At 42.7% G+C, this 15,448-nt stretch overlaps 1 protein-coding gene across 1 annotated transcript in view; it reads right to left on the bottom strand.

Moving 5' to 3' along the window:
• Positions 1-15,448, bottom strand: part of VEPH1 (ventricular zone expressed PH domain containing 1) — a 158,100-nt gene that overhangs the window by 105,069 nt on the left and 37,583 nt on the right. Inside the window, exons 4-5 of the mRNA XM_087817922.1 lie at positions 13,806-13,972; positions 6,239-6,448 (exon numbers count right to left, since the gene is read on the bottom strand). Coding sequence (XP_087674048.1) covers positions 6,239-6,448; positions 13,806-13,972 — 377 coding nt within the window. The remainder of the gene's footprint in view (positions 1-6,238; positions 6,449-13,805; positions 13,973-15,448) is intronic.

Below are 15,448 nucleotides of genomic sequence, written 5' to 3'. Positions count from 1 at the left end.
TTCATGACCCACTCAATGTCATCTTTCTCTTATGTCACCTACCAAGGAGCCAGGATCTTTTAGAATCGTAGATGGACATGCGTCATCACATGCTTTCTGGTTAATGACTCCATGTACCCTGTCAAACCCAGCCTCATCTCTCAGCTGTTCGATAACAGAGATAACTTGTGTAGGCTCTTAAGTATCAACAGTCCTCTCCCTCTTAATATATTTTCTCCTTTCTCTTAAGTTGTAATTATGTCTCCGAAAAGAAACAGAGACTTGATTGAATAAAAGCAGTTATTAATTAACAGTACTCTCAATCATTCATTTATTCTTTTGGCCAAAGGTGATTTTAGATCCATAAGGTGTAATTCCTTTCTCCTGGGAGCTCAGAGGTTCATGGAGAAGAAATAGACATGAACAGGCAAATTATAGCATGGCACAGTTGGTATGACATTTGAGGTACAACCAAAGTGTGGTGGGAGTGGGGGTGGTGATTGCCTAAGGAAACTGGGAAGAACTTACATAGGAGGTGACTTTTTATTTGGGTCTGAAAAAATAAGTAGTAGAAGTGGGTGGGAACTATCCAGGCATAAGTATAGGCTGTGAAGATCAGGACATATGAGTGCAAGGTGTGCTCAGGGAGGGATGTAAAATGCTACTAGACAGAATGTAGGGGGGTGGAGTAGCCTGGACAGGTAAGAGCTAAAGCTAGCTAAGGAGGTTGGGGTCAAGCAAGGAGTTTAGCTAGTATCCTATAGGCAATGGATGAGACAACAGAGGACTGTGCAAGGAAGTGGGATCATGGTTGTAATTTTAGGAAGAAAACTGGTAACTATACAGAAGATGCATTAGAGTGGGAAGAAGCACATTCCTCTCTTATTAGTCCTCGATAGCTAGGCAAGCTTTTATTATATTCCTTCTGCTGCTGCTGTTATTATTACTAGTTGAAATGTATCAAGCACTTACTGTATGCCAAGCACTGAGCTAAGGGCTTAATATGAGCTATCTGGATGTGTGTCTGGAGATGGAACCTTAGGCTCTACTAAGAAGTCATTTCTGCTGTTATGTGAAAGGTCTCCATGTGAGAAAGACAAAAGGTCCTGTGTTATTTTGCCATATTGAGGACATAGCTAATAAAATGGTATTTCTTATTTACACATTTGTTCAACTGAGCATTCTGCAGAAATGGGGTGAATCTTGGTATGATGAAGAACCAACTGTGCCCTCTACTTGATAGCGCCAAGGAAGGTTGCACCTCAGGGCCAACAACTCATTGGTTGCTCCAGAAGAAAATTTCTCTGCCCTTTGGCCCTCCCATGTTCACTCTCCATCCAACAGATATGCATTGGATGTCAGCACATAGCTGAAAATGGCCTGTGAGTCCCTGTATAGCCTCCTATAGTGATGCAAGAATTTTATGGCTAGTAAGCATGTTTTCATGTAAATTTGGGCAAAAAAGAAAAAAAAATCCTTGAGGTAATTTGGGAGATAGAGAAAGCATGGATCTGTGGGGTTATTTTTTGTTTTATACAACTTCCCTCTGCTGGGTGCAATGCAGATGGAAAAACTGTGATGTAGCTACCAAGCTGTTGAAACAGTTTGCCCACTCAGATGGGCCCTGATTTGAAAGATGCACCCGCCTGGTTCGCTGTAGCTGACCCTGGAGTTCTTACATCTGGCTTCACACAAGCACAGAAGGTGAAGCATAAATCAATTAATAACTTGTGTGATTGATTCTGAGCTGATTCTACCCCTGAGACTATCTCTGGCCTGCATACTCCCTTCTTCCGCTTAAGGATCACACAATGCAGTTTCCAGAAGCTAGGCAACAAGGGAGGGTGGAACAGTAGGCTCCAATTAGCCACAGATTGTGCATTTCAAAAGTTGGAGCAAGATACTCAGTTGGATTAGTGTTTCTGCATTTCCAAAATCTTTTCAATCTTAGCAACAAAATAATTTGATACTTGGAACCCCTGAATACATCTGAAATTTTTACTTTGGTGACAAAGAGAAAAATTTCAAATTAAGTCAATTTTTAGATGAGGCCAGGATAGGATGAGGAGAGGATCCTAGGGCCTGAGGTTAGTTACTAAGGTCCCATTTAGGCAGGAAAGCTAGCGTAGGAAACCAAGGCCCCGGGCTCTACCTCTCCCCGCCTTTTCTGAGAACACTGTGGATATGACTTGTGGTTGGACACCTGTCTCCCCATTGCCACCCTCTCAGTTTCCCGGGGTAAGAAACAGTTGAGAAAAACAAAACCAGTCTCAGCCAGAGTTGGCAGCCATGTGGACGCACATGGCAGTTTTGAAGCGGCTCTGCCCTCCAGATCACCATGCCGCCATCGGAAGAGGGCCTGAGAAGAGCTGCGCTGATGACCATCTCCCCCCCCCAGAGTTAGAGACCACAAACCACCTCCATTCCCGCCCCTTCCCCGTAGTTGATAAAAAACCCCTCTCCCCAGACCTCCTCAGTGTGACCCGCTGTCTGAGTTCGCCCGCACTTCCTTCTTAAGTGCGTAATGTCACTTTAATCTGCTGTGTTTTGCTAAACCTCTCTGTCTCATTCTTGAATTGCTTCCTGCGGGGTCGCAAGAACCTGGACACAACCGCTGGGTTGAGGCCTCCCTTGGCCTCCCCGTGATCCAACCTCGTCATTGACACTCTAATATTTCCATATCTCATATACAGCGGTACCTGGGTTTTCCAACGTGGTCTGTCCCGGAAGCCAGCTCGAGCTCTGAAACGCTGGGAAACCGAGGGATCCCCGCCGACAGCTGGGCCTCGGGGTCTTGCCCTCCGTGGAGGCCGGAAGCTAGGGGCCTGTTCCACTTCCGAGGGGAGCTGGAAAGCCCAAGCATTCACTTCCGGGTTTAAGTCGGTGGTAACGGAAATGTTCGTCAACGGAGATGCTCGAAAACCAAGGTTCCGCGGTATTCTCCTGCCCATCACGTCAGCACAGCCCAAGCTCTCTAACCTGAGAGTGGGGCGGTCCTTTCAGGGCCAAGCTCTCGGGCTCTCTCTTTATTGCAGTTTCCTCCTCCGAGCGTCCAGAACCCATCCTCAACTTCTGCCCTCAGGCCCACCTGGCAGTGTACTATAATAATTTCCCATTTCCTTTTGGAAAGAGGCTCGGTAGAAATACACAGGTATATACAGGGTGTCCCCCAAAATGTGTACACATTCTAACAGGTGGTAGCTCAATTTTGAAAAGGAAATGCATTTTAGTAAACACTGCCTTTACAATAATTCAAAGCGTGTGTGTGCATTTTTGGGACACCCTATATATCTTGCCTGGTGGCTTTGGTCTTTAGGAATATGACTCCACAAGATTTCCAGAAAGTCGAACAGGTTCACTCAGATCAAACAGTTAACAAATAGTTGCTTAGACTACTATACTTATTTTTGGGACACCTGAGCTTTATCATTCTTTAAAATTAAAAGAAAGACTTTCTAAAGGTGATATTTAGGCATTAGAAACAAATAACAAGGGGCATTATTCCTGAGTAAAGGAGCCTGGCTGACAATTATAGGCAACTTGGTCGGGCTGATTCTAAGTGAAATGGAATAAAGGAATCAAAGACTATCAGAGCCAGAAGGGAGGCGCACCAGTGTAAAACTACTTTTAAGAGAAAAGAGACCCAGAACAATGAAATGACTCGACGATCTGCAACAGAGGCATTCCTTGTCCCCCATCATGCTTTCCGCCCTTCTCTCTCACTCAGCTGGGCACATGGCCACTGCACGTTCCAGCCTCCCTTACAGCTAGGTATGGTCATGCGCAGCTTTGTTCCAGTTAGTCAACGGGATATAAACAATAGGTTGTGTTTGTCTGGAAAAAGCCTTTCTTCCCTTTCCCCTTCCTGCTGGCTGAAATACTGACTTGACAGGGAGAGATGAAGAGCCATCTTGGACCATGAGGAGGAAGCCGTGTGCTTTCTAGTGTGCTCAAGCATTATAGAGCAACAAAGTAGAAAAATCCTGGGTTTCTGCAACGCGAAGCTCTAGACTGACTGCCTTCTAGGCTTCTTTATGTGCAAGAGAAATAGATGTGTATCTTTGCTTAAGTCACTGTTGTCTTGAATTTTTGTGTTACTCTCAGCCACACCTAGTCTAAACTTCTTTAGTTTCCAGTAGTCTGGAAAAGTTTTAACTGATCAGCATGGGTGGATGGGGGAGGGCAGGATGGGTGATGGACAAGGCCTGATTCTAAGTTTATAAGAGGAAAATGCTTTAAATACTTTATGTCAAAGGATCTAAAATACTGATCCATAAACCACTGCATCAGAATTGCCCTGGCATAGGGTCCCATAAATCCAGAGTCTGGGTCCTTTTATTGGAGATTTTTATTTAATAGGTATTCTATGGGGCCTAAGAACTTATATTATTAAAAAAGTTTCCCATGTAATCCTGATATCTGGATATATTGGGAAGCATTTGCTTTAGAATTGTTTTCCACTGGAAGGCTGAATCAGAACCACCAGAAAATATATTTTCTCCCTCAAACATAAATGTGTTCATGGGCACATTAGAAAGAGAGATTGGGAGATGGAGAGAAAGATAAATGAATAGATAGAGAGAGAAAGGGGGGGGAGAATATTCTGAATTCTGAAATAAGTAATTCCTAATACTATTTGGATCCCTTCTTTCTGCTCCCACCTGTAGTGACACAAATGTCACCTAATAGACCATTCTCTTTTAGATTTACCTTAGTACAGAAAAAACCTACAATGGCATAATTGTTATATGGCTAGTTTTTGTTTTTTATAGGTTACGTTATCTGTGAGGATAACATAATAGTAATGCAATGTGCATTACTATACTTAAATGAATCATGAATGAATGTATTTGTGACAAAAAGAATACCATGAAAGTAGATGAAGAGTACACTTTAAAGATTCCAGGGCCTCCCACATCAGAGGTTGAATTTCTTGGTCCATGAAAAAATCTGTAAGGCCAGCAGATTCAATCAAAGAGCTGTCAGCTGAAGTTGGCCTAAAAGCCCTTGGGCACATGAGCAGGTTCTCCTGGCAGAAAAGGTGACAAAGGCACCGGAAATTGTTACCAGAAAGCAGATTGTGGCAGGTGAGAGACATTCCCAACAGTAATGGATAGAAAGGGATTAGACTAAGCATCAAGACCCTACCAAAGTCATCCTTTTACAAGATCCACCCTCACGTTGACCTGTGCAGGCTGCTTGGGAGCTCAGCTCTCCCACCTTCTTTGGGGAATCTAGAAAAGAAAGCCCTACAGCAGGAGGAAGGCACCAGGCTCTCTATAAATCTCAGCAGAACCAAAGATCCATTTGAACACAACATTTGCAAAGACTGTCAAGAATACCAAAGATCTTATTCCAACGGAGTCACCAACTAACCTGGTCTGGGTCTGGGTAAGTCACTTAACTTTTCCAGTTTTTAATTTTCTCCTGTGTAGAATCAAGGGGTTGAGTTGATAAACTATGAAATCCCTTTTAAGAGTTGTATAATTTTATATTTATCGTACAGAAAGCTATATTATATGTCAGTGGGTAAAAGTAAAAGCTTCCTTCTATCAATTATATATTTGCCTTTATTTTTAAAAGAAAAAAAATCCTAAATCACAATATAAAATCATCAGATGTACACGCATGTGTGTGTACACATGCATGCACACATGCTTTAGAACTTGAACTTCTGGAAATTCTTTCTTAGCCGCCTAATCCCCAAAAGATCTGGTGGCATCCTGTTGTCCCTGCCAGAAGATTTCATCATGCAAATATTTAGGCTAGGATTTTTAAACGTCCATGAACGGTTATTTCACTCTCCCATGTAACATCATCCAGAGGGGCCAAAACATACTGTGTCCAGGCCCCTATTGACAGGATAACTATGGACTTTCATTAATAATGGGGGTCTCTGGCTCTGTGCTTACTGATGGTCTCCTGGGTTAAACAGAACTATGAACAGAAATGAGATGAAACTCCTTTATTGGTTGTTGGTATTATAAAGTGGTCTTGAATGTATCATAGTGCTCTCTCCATTTTAACCCTTCACCTTCCTCAGGTGACACTCCAGCAATGAAATCCTCACTTTCTGAACCTTCCATGTAGCCCTGCTATAATGTGCCCTTGACCCAGAGGCCACTGTCCATGCAAAAGTTTTGAAATAGAAATGGGAACTCTCAGAAGTCCCAGGGAAAATGTGTAGGTCATAGAGCTTCAATAGATTGTGTGCCAGTGGAATTTAGGGAAATGGAGAGAAACAAAAAGCCAAACTTACTTCATCAACATGCCCAACAGCTCCACAAATTCTTGCCATCTGTCCAATGAGGTAGGGGAATCTCTCACTGATCTCTCTCAGCATTGGAAGAAAACCGTTCAAGGATACTGGTTCGTAGCCTGCTATCTCTATGAGGATGTTTAGGATGACGTCACTATGGGTAGAGTCCTTCAATTGCCCGATTAAGAAAGGAATACACTTCTGAACCACCTACAAAAAAGAAAGGTGAGAAGGATGGAAGAAAGAGAAACAAGGAGGAAAATTAATTAAATCGGAATCACTCTAATATTTTTTTGTATTAAATCTGACCTCAACACATTCTGAGATTATCACCCTTATTGGAACTGAAGCAGATCTCCCAAGTCTGGAATTTTAAATTTACAGTAAAATCACACAGACTTCAGTTTCTTTTTCTTTTAATCTGTGCTCTCTGTTGAAGAGTAAAATTTACAAGTGCTTAAATGCTGCTGTTCATAAATCAAGTTTTGATGCGTTGTGTCCTCATCAGAAGTGTTCTATTTCTTTCAAACGACCATGAGAGCTATAATTTAAAGCACAAAGTATGTAAAAGATCCTTGATGACTTTAATCAAAGGCCTCAAATTGGAGAAATATGGTTTGGAAACATTTAGTAATAAAAATAAGAAAGCAGAAAAGAGCTCCCACTTTTCTTCAGTTCTTCACTCTGATCACAAAAATGTAATAAGATAAAAAATTATTGCAATTTCTACTATATTCCTAATACCTTAATATTGCTGTATTTTAATATGTTTATGACTATAAAGATGTGATAGCTCATATTAAGGAAAATGTGAATTTTTGTGGAATAAAGTCACCTTATTAATACAGACATGTTACATACTAATAATTTAATAAATTTTTTTGTCTGCTAAAATAAAAGAATTACAAAGGACAACCTGTGGAAAACTGAACCATAAAAGTCAAAACTATTTGTTCATCCGTATTTCTACATGCTTATTTCTTTTGTTTGTTGTTGGTTTGTCATTTTAGTTTGTTACATTTTTGGTAAAATAGACTCGAAATGTAGCTTCTAGTGTTAAAATCGAATCCGATGCATAACTCAGCCTGCTGAACTCACAGTCGCCCCCTGCCCCAAACCTGCTTTTCTCACTTCTTAGCCACAAGTGTCTCTTTTCTCCATAAGTGACACCAGTCTCTGCTTGGAAACTCAAGCCAGAAATCTGAGACTCATTCTTGATGACTGACTGTCAATCAGCAGCCTCAACCATCGAGTCCTATTGATTCCACCTCCCAAGTATCCCACAGATCTGCCCACTTCCCTCATGTCCACTCATCTATCCATTTGCTCATTCACAAATATGTATTGAGTTCTTCTTATCTGCAAGGTGTTTTACGTGCTGGAGTTACAGTTGCTCACAAGTATAACAGGTTCCTGACTTCATGGAATAATTCACTACCTAGTAAAGGAGACATTTAACAAAACAAATAATTGCAACAGAAATGCATACAACAACTGTATTAATAAATTCCACGTAGGGAAAATACAGGCTGCTGTGAAACTGTCCCAGGGTCCTAATTTAAGCTGGGGGTCAGGGATGTCCTCTCTCAGCAAGGGCATTTAAGTGGAGACCACTGAGCCAATCTCCCTGCATTGGGGTTATTACAACAGCTTCCCGACCGTTCTCCCTGTCTTCAGTCTTGCCTGTCCAATCCCTTCTCCACATGTGGCCACCACGGTGACCCTCCCCTGCTTACAGTTCCTCACTAATTTGCCATTGCTCTCATACCTTTTTTGAACTGACTTCTATCCATCTTTCTGGACATCTCCTCACCCACCTATTCTATTCTCTCCCCATCCAGATCTCATCATATATCACACACTTCAATCACGTTGAATTTTTAAAAGTTTTCTTGACCTGCTAAACTTTCTCTTGCATCTGGGATTTTACTCATGTGATTCACTTTGTAATTCTTATTGCCCCAATCTTGCTGGATAACTGCTAGTCATTCCAGAGGTGTCACATCACCTGTTATTTCCTTAAAAAGCCTTCCTCAACTTCCCTTCCCTTAGTCTAGTGCCCCTTCTGAAGCTCCGATCATACCCTAAATGGCTCTGAGCAGGTCCTTCTCACGCTTTCTTCTTCTTGCTGGCCTAGATGTCTGTTTGCAGGCTGGACTGAAAGCGCTGCAAGGTCAAGAATCATTTCTATTTTGTACACCATTGTATACTCGGTGCCTAGCACAGAGCCTGGCCAGAAGGTCAGTCTGAGGAACACATCAAAGAAAGGCAAGTCTAAATGACTTTACAGAGTAACACTTGGATAAGCACACCCCGTATTTTGAATAGCTGCACATAATATTTAAGCGTATACACTGCCATGTGCCCTATAGCCTAACAGGGGCCTAAAAGAAGACAGTTTTGAGATAAGTAAAGTTACCCTACATGTAAAATGAAACCTTACATTCATATCTCGTCCTTGTGGAGGAAAGGACTGGCCTAGTTTTTGGCAACTGGCACAGGTGGACGAACAGTTCAGGAAAAGCTGTCTGTGCAGAGGGAGCGACTGTCCTTCAGGAGAAGCCACGGGGATCCCTGGCACACATGCAGAAGCGTCAGCCAGCGGCTCCGGGTCAGGGCGGCACACTTAACCCGCGGCTTTGAGGAATGAAATGCTTACACATTTCCTGCCCGTTCTATAGCGCTCCGTTTCCCAGCCTTCCTCTTCATGTCCTTTTCCTGGAACACCAAGATCCCTGTGACATGTGCTCCCAGTCACGCAAATTTCATTCTAATTCCACCCAAACACCTCAAGTCGTGCAGGAGTATATTATGTCTGTTGCCCAAACACATATGCCTGACCAGAGTTGAATGTAGAAAGGAAGCAAAGAGGGGAGACACCCTGAACAAGGTGAACAATGTGGTACCAATTTTACCAATTAGACGATAATTGATTATTTGCTATAGTTTCCTGATAATCCAAAGTTTATTATGGTGGTGACAGAAAAGATAGATATTTCTTGAAGTTTATCATACGTGTGATAGGGGAGCGATGTTTTGGGCTTTAGATGGATTATTCTTGAATAAGGACAAGTTTTATTTTCCGTACACAGGGCAATCCTCTAGTCTGGCCTCTTTGGTGTTGCCCCATTGGCAGCTGCTTCATGTCTCAGAGAAGCCTTGTCTTTGCTGAGAGTAGAGGGGCCACTCAGACCTTAGGGATGGCTGGCAGAGGGCAAGCTGGCATGGACTTGGTTCAGTCCATGAGCCCCATTCCACAAACCACTGAGAAAGCTTCCAAACTGGCCTCATAGCCTAAAGTTTCTCTCCCTTCTGTTCAGCATCCTCACTCCCATCAGCGCCATGGTCCTAGAGCCCCACCTGATCATGTCAAGACTTCAAAGATCTCCCACAGCCCCCGACTGGAAGCCAGTGTCACAGCATTCCAGCGTCTTCAGTGACGGGCAGATCTGCCGCCTCTTCCCCCATGAGCCCTCTGACTCCACAACATGCCACTGACGACCCGCAGTGGCTTGAACACAATGAGAACTCTCATAGTTTCAAAGGCAGTCTCAGCTCTGACTTCTGGGAAGCCTTCCCTCCAGGCCATCCTAACATATGCAGGACCTGGCCAATACAAATGGAGGCCCCCAGGCCACACACCCAAATATTCAGCAGTTATTAAAAAGAAGTTTTTTCCGTCTACCTGACACATATCTTTACAAGAATCTGGGAGGCTCTATTTGAATTTACAGTATTTGGCTTTTGTAGAAGGAACATGGAAGAATGAGCCCTAGCCCCCATCCCTTGCCCCTCTCTTCTCTTTCTACCCCTGGCTTTGGCCTGCAAGGAGTCTCCTATGCATGTATGTGGGTACTCCAGCCCATATATAATGAACCCACAGCTCATCCGTCCACCCATCAGGCCTGTGGCATCACACTGTTGACATGACCTGTCCTTGGGAGCACAGACGCAGGAAACAGGCCTGTACAAGCCTTGGAAGCAGGATGGAGATATGTAGAAAAGGGATTCCCAGTTACTTGAATGGTGTTGGGGGGGGGGGATGGGAACGGGGGCACAGGTCCAGAGCAGAACCTTGTAGAGCAAGTAGCCTAGGGAAGCGTCCTATCTTTATCTTCTCTGATCCTTCCTGAGCAGCATTAATCACTGCCTTTTTTTCCCCCCATAGCAGTATGCTGACAAGTTCAGTATCTTATCACTGAACGAAAGTGTTGTAGACACATCTTATCACCCCAGGCCACAGGCACCTTATGGATGGGGCTATCTGGAAACGTAGCAGCATAACTTAAATGTATAGAATAAAAGGCAGAGCTACTGTGTGTGTGCCCACGCGTTATACCCCCTCTCACCACTATCTGTGACCTCTGAGTCATGTCAGCTTGGGGATGCTGTGTTTGGTGCTGTAGGACTAGGTATATAAATAGAAATGCTCTACACTGGTGAGAGATAATTCCTAGAAAATGACTCTCTTCTCTAGGGCCAGACCGCAAAAGCAGTTCCTCTGGGTCTGGCCATTAATTTACAGAGGGCTGAACTTGCCACTTGCTGCCATCTATTTCTGTACCTTTAGGGCTAGAAGCCCATGTCCTGGGGATGACAACAGATATGCTCATATGTGTTACTAAAGTCTGTTCCTTTCATTGGCTAGACCAGAGCATAATTGTGGCAGCCAAGAATGCAGACTTAGCTCCAGAAGGCCACTTGGAAAATTGATCACCAGGCCTCTTCCTATAACTGGACTCTCAAGATTCTCTGGCGCTTCCAGCCATGAATCCCTTACCAGGAAATGCCTGTCTCCACCTAGGAAGGATGGTTTCCTTAGAGAGCAATACCCAGAGGGCAGTGAGGGAAGGGAACCCACCTGCTCCACCAACCACGTGGAAGCTCACAGATGTATGGTTGATGTTGAAGCTATGCCACATTTGCAAACTAATGGACTCGTCAGCTATCCATAGAGAATATGTTTTTTCAAGGGCTAACGATTGACCCTTCAACCATGAAAAGCCAGATTATAACCAGCCACAGAAGGGGGGCAGTGAGGAAGGCATTCCTGCACTTGGCCCTCATTGGAGAACCCAAACATTTTACCTCCAAGTCACAGAGCATTGGCACAGCTTTTATGCAGAAAGAAAAGCTCCACTTTAATCCAAATTCCACAAGGTCAAGAACCTCTTCAGTTAGCTTCCTATTTCATCTGAAGTTAAATGAACTAGGCTATCATCGAAAGCCTCAGTCTTCATTTCTGATTGTTGCACTTATTTCACGTTCCTCTCTCAGTAAACCCTTCCACTGCATTCCTCCCATTCCCCTTGCCCACTGTCTAATTAGGAACAACTTAAGAGAGAGAAGGTGAACCAGGCACTTCTCTAGCTCACTGCCTGTGTACCTCGGCAATCAAGGGTGAGCTAATGAAGAGCTGAGGGCAAGGGGGGCTGCTTTAACATGAAGGGGAGTGTTGATGGGATTTGTTTCTATCAACAAAGGGTTGATAGTGCCCTGTCACAACTTCTACCCACCAGTTAGGATCCTGGCACAGGTGGAGCCCGTTCACATCACTGTAGGTACTTCCTAAACCCTTGCTCTTCTTTCTGGGATCCATACTCAGCACCCACAATACCTACAGGAATCTGTTTTTTAAAAAGCAGAATTGGTGGCCCCACTCCAGATCTACTAAATTGAAATCTCTGGGGGTGGGACTCAAGCCTGTTCTCCAGGTCTGCCAGCCTTGTCTTCGCTTCCTGAAGGCCCTTTGCATCTCTGCTCTACCTGGAACACAGCTACACATTCATCCAGGTCTGGCCCGGATGCCACTCTCTTGGTGGGTCTGCATGGCATACTTTACCTGTTTCCCCCTACAGCAGAATTCAGTGCCTTCCCTGTTTATGCCATTTGCAGAAAACCTATCACCCTGTTTAATTCAGTTTGATTTTATGAATGTTTATTGAATGCTATTAGGTACTATATCAAGGTCTGGGATACAGAAGAAAAGAATTCATTTCTCACCACAAGGATCTTGCTGTCTATCATGGTTTAATTATGCAGATGACCATTCTTGCCTGCCTTCCTTTGGTAAATTTGAATGTTGAACACAAATGTTCCAGTTTTCACCTTAGTGTTGATTGTTTTTTCAAGTGAAGGATACTGACATTATCAGAGTATGGAGCATAGATGCAACCATAATTGGTACAATCTTGGGTTGACCACTATTCCTCACTGTGCATGTGTTGGTACCCTCCAGAATCCATTTCTACTTCGCCCTTCCTGGTAGCCTCAAATTTCATTCTGAGGATCCTCAGCATTCAGGAGAAGCTCCAGAGGTAGAGTATGTGTCCTAGACAGAGAATGTCAGGACTTTTTCTCAGATGTTGCTGTTGGTGGTGAAAGTCGGAGAACAAAAGTGTCTAGAAAGCCCTTCTCACCTATCTTGAGCTCACAAAGAGAAAGCCTGCAGAAAAATGAAGCCAAAACCTAGGAATGAAATCTGAGAAACAGAGATAGAGAAACTGTCTGTTCACATTATTTTGGAACCCCTGGGTCAAAACTCATCTGAAGTTTTTTTTCTCCCATCACATTAGGTAATAAAGTCCTCTTATTGCTTACCCTACTGTGGGTTGGGTGCTCTGTTATGATAATCATAAGCATCCTAATTATCACAATCTTTTTACTTGAATCCAAAGAGCAAGAACTAATTTGCTATTTAGAAAATGAGCCTTGCTGTCAGTATAGGCTGATTTCTTCATGAATCAAGGCATGCAAAGGCATTCCTTGGCTCTGAGAAACCATAGATTCCTAGGACTGCGTTAAAGCTGTCCTTCCATGGCTACAGATTTGCCCATTTGTTGTGTTTTATTATTGTACTTGTGATGGTTACTTTTGTGTGTCAACTTCACTGGGTCAGTGGGTACCCAGATATTTGCTTAAACATTATTCTGGGTGTGTCTGTGAGAGTGTTTCCAGATGAGATTGGCATTTAAATTGGTAGACTGAGTAAAGCAGATTGCCCTCCCCAGTGTGGAGATTGGGCCTCATCCAATCTGTCAAGGGCCTGCATATGCCTGTTTGAGCTAAGACATTGGTCCTCTCCTGTCCTCAGAATTAGACCACCAGCCCTCAGGTCCTCAGACTTTTGGACTTTTACTAGAATTCATACCATAAGTTCTCTTGTTTCTAAGGTCTTCAGACTTAGACTTGAACTTCATCACTTGCTCTCCCAGGTCCTCAGTTTGCAGATGACAGATTGTGGGACTTCTCAGCTTCCATAATGGCACAAACCAATTCCTCATAAGAAGTCATAAATACACACACACACACACACACACACACACACACACACACACACACACACAAATCCTATTGGTTTTGTTTCTCAGGAGAACCCCAAGACAGTACCCAATGTCTGCCATCACCTCCTGACTTTTACGGTTCTAGAAAAAGTGGATGAGTGCTTTCATTTAAAGATGGGCATGTATAGACATATGAGAGAGTTAGCCTGAAGTACACATCCTGTTCACATACCCCAAAACATGCCTGGTTGTGTGGACTATCAAGTTTATCATGTACTCTTTACCTCTGGTTGCTTTCTCTTTGCGGCTACGTGCAAAAGCCGTAGGAGATGGTATTGTTCTGGTTGTTCCAGCTCAGACATCAAGGCCAGGAGTTCTGTCAGGTGTCTGTTAATCGGCTGAGGCTGCTTTTCATACACAGCAGGTAACACCCTCAACAACATGGCATTACCTGTTGAGAAAACAATAAAGGGAATGATGACTTCATCCATCTATAAGCATGAGAAATAGCATTACTATTGATGCAGTAACCTTTGCACTTTACTCATTAAATAGCACGAGCTGATGTCCAAGTCTTCTGCTGAAAATTACATAGTACCTTATGCTGCTTATTCCGAGAAATCTCGAAAGCACAATATAAACCCATTCCATAAAAGGAAATATTTTACGACACGATCAGTTTTATTATCTAATGAAAAATTTTCCTGAGTAATGCACCATGAGGAGAGAGGAAACTTTGACAGTAACCAAACCACACCTTTGAGAAGCAAACAGTTCCAATAAAGAATCACTGATGAGAACATTTGGATGTAGCTTAAGTGAAAACTAAGCAGTGTCACAAGCATGAACCTAAATGAAACTGAACAACAACAAAAAAGTGCAGAGGAATGTGTGCACATTCCTGAGAAATACCAGGCACATGATTTACACAACTAACATATGGAAACTATGCCTTATTTTCACGAATAGTTAGGAAAGTAGCAATGCAAATTTAAATCCCTAATTTCTGCCCTGTTTGAAGGGAAGTTTAGAGTCAGCTTGTTTGTCACATGTGATTTGCCTTAAAGACATGTATGAACAACTGGATTTAAAATGGCAAAATCTCAAGAAAAAATGTTACATAAACTATAGGGATTTATCTGCAAACAACATATGGGAAACATCTGCCCATCACTTTATGGTATGGATTTTTTCTCAAACTCCTCTCAAGTACTTAACTGTCTCTGGAGAACTGGTTCCTATGGATTTCTTGGAAAAGAATGTTCTTGCCTCTATTTACTTTAAATTTTGCTTTGTATATAGAAAATATACACATAAAGAATCAAATAAGCAGTGATTACACATATGTAGACCTTTATTAAATGGTGGGGACAAGTTCATATATAAAGGACATTTAGATATGAGAGTAAAGGGAAGTAAATTTAATAAAAGGCTGATTCTGGATGAAACTGAATGTATTTGATGACAATAAATAATGAGAATTGCTTTTTCCACATGTGGTTCATAGAATTAGTCTTAAACAGATTTTAGTCAGATGCCCATAGAGTACAAGGTGTTGGAAATAGTCAGGGTTTTCTTTAAAAAAAAAAAAAAGTTGTGTGTAGCCCTAGCCAGTTTGGCTCAGATGTTAGAGCCTTGGCCCCTGGACTGAAGGGTCGTGGGTTCGATTCTGTACCTCATTTGCAGGCTTAGCCCCGTGGGGTGCGGGAAGCAACCAATCATGTGTCTCTTTCACATCAATGTTTCCCTCTCTCTCTCCCCCTTCCACTCTCTCCAAAAAGCAATGGAAAAAATATCCTTGGGTGAAATTAAAAGAGTGTTGTGTGCATTGGAAAATATGGTTTTATTTTATTTATTTTTAGTAAGAGCTTTTCCCTAAAGGGTCAGGAATTTTAAATATAATGCCCAAACTATACAGAGCACATTG

The sequence above is a fragment of the Miniopterus natalensis genome, chromosome 6, assembly GCF_054644295.1.
Source record: "Miniopterus natalensis isolate mMinNat1 chromosome 6, mMinNat1.hap1, whole genome shotgun sequence".
In the NCBI taxonomy this organism is placed as follows: domain Eukaryota; kingdom Metazoa; phylum Chordata; class Mammalia; order Chiroptera; family Miniopteridae; genus Miniopterus; species Miniopterus natalensis.
Note: the sequence above shows the minus strand (reverse complement) of the source record. Positions and strands in the feature narration are given on the sequence as shown.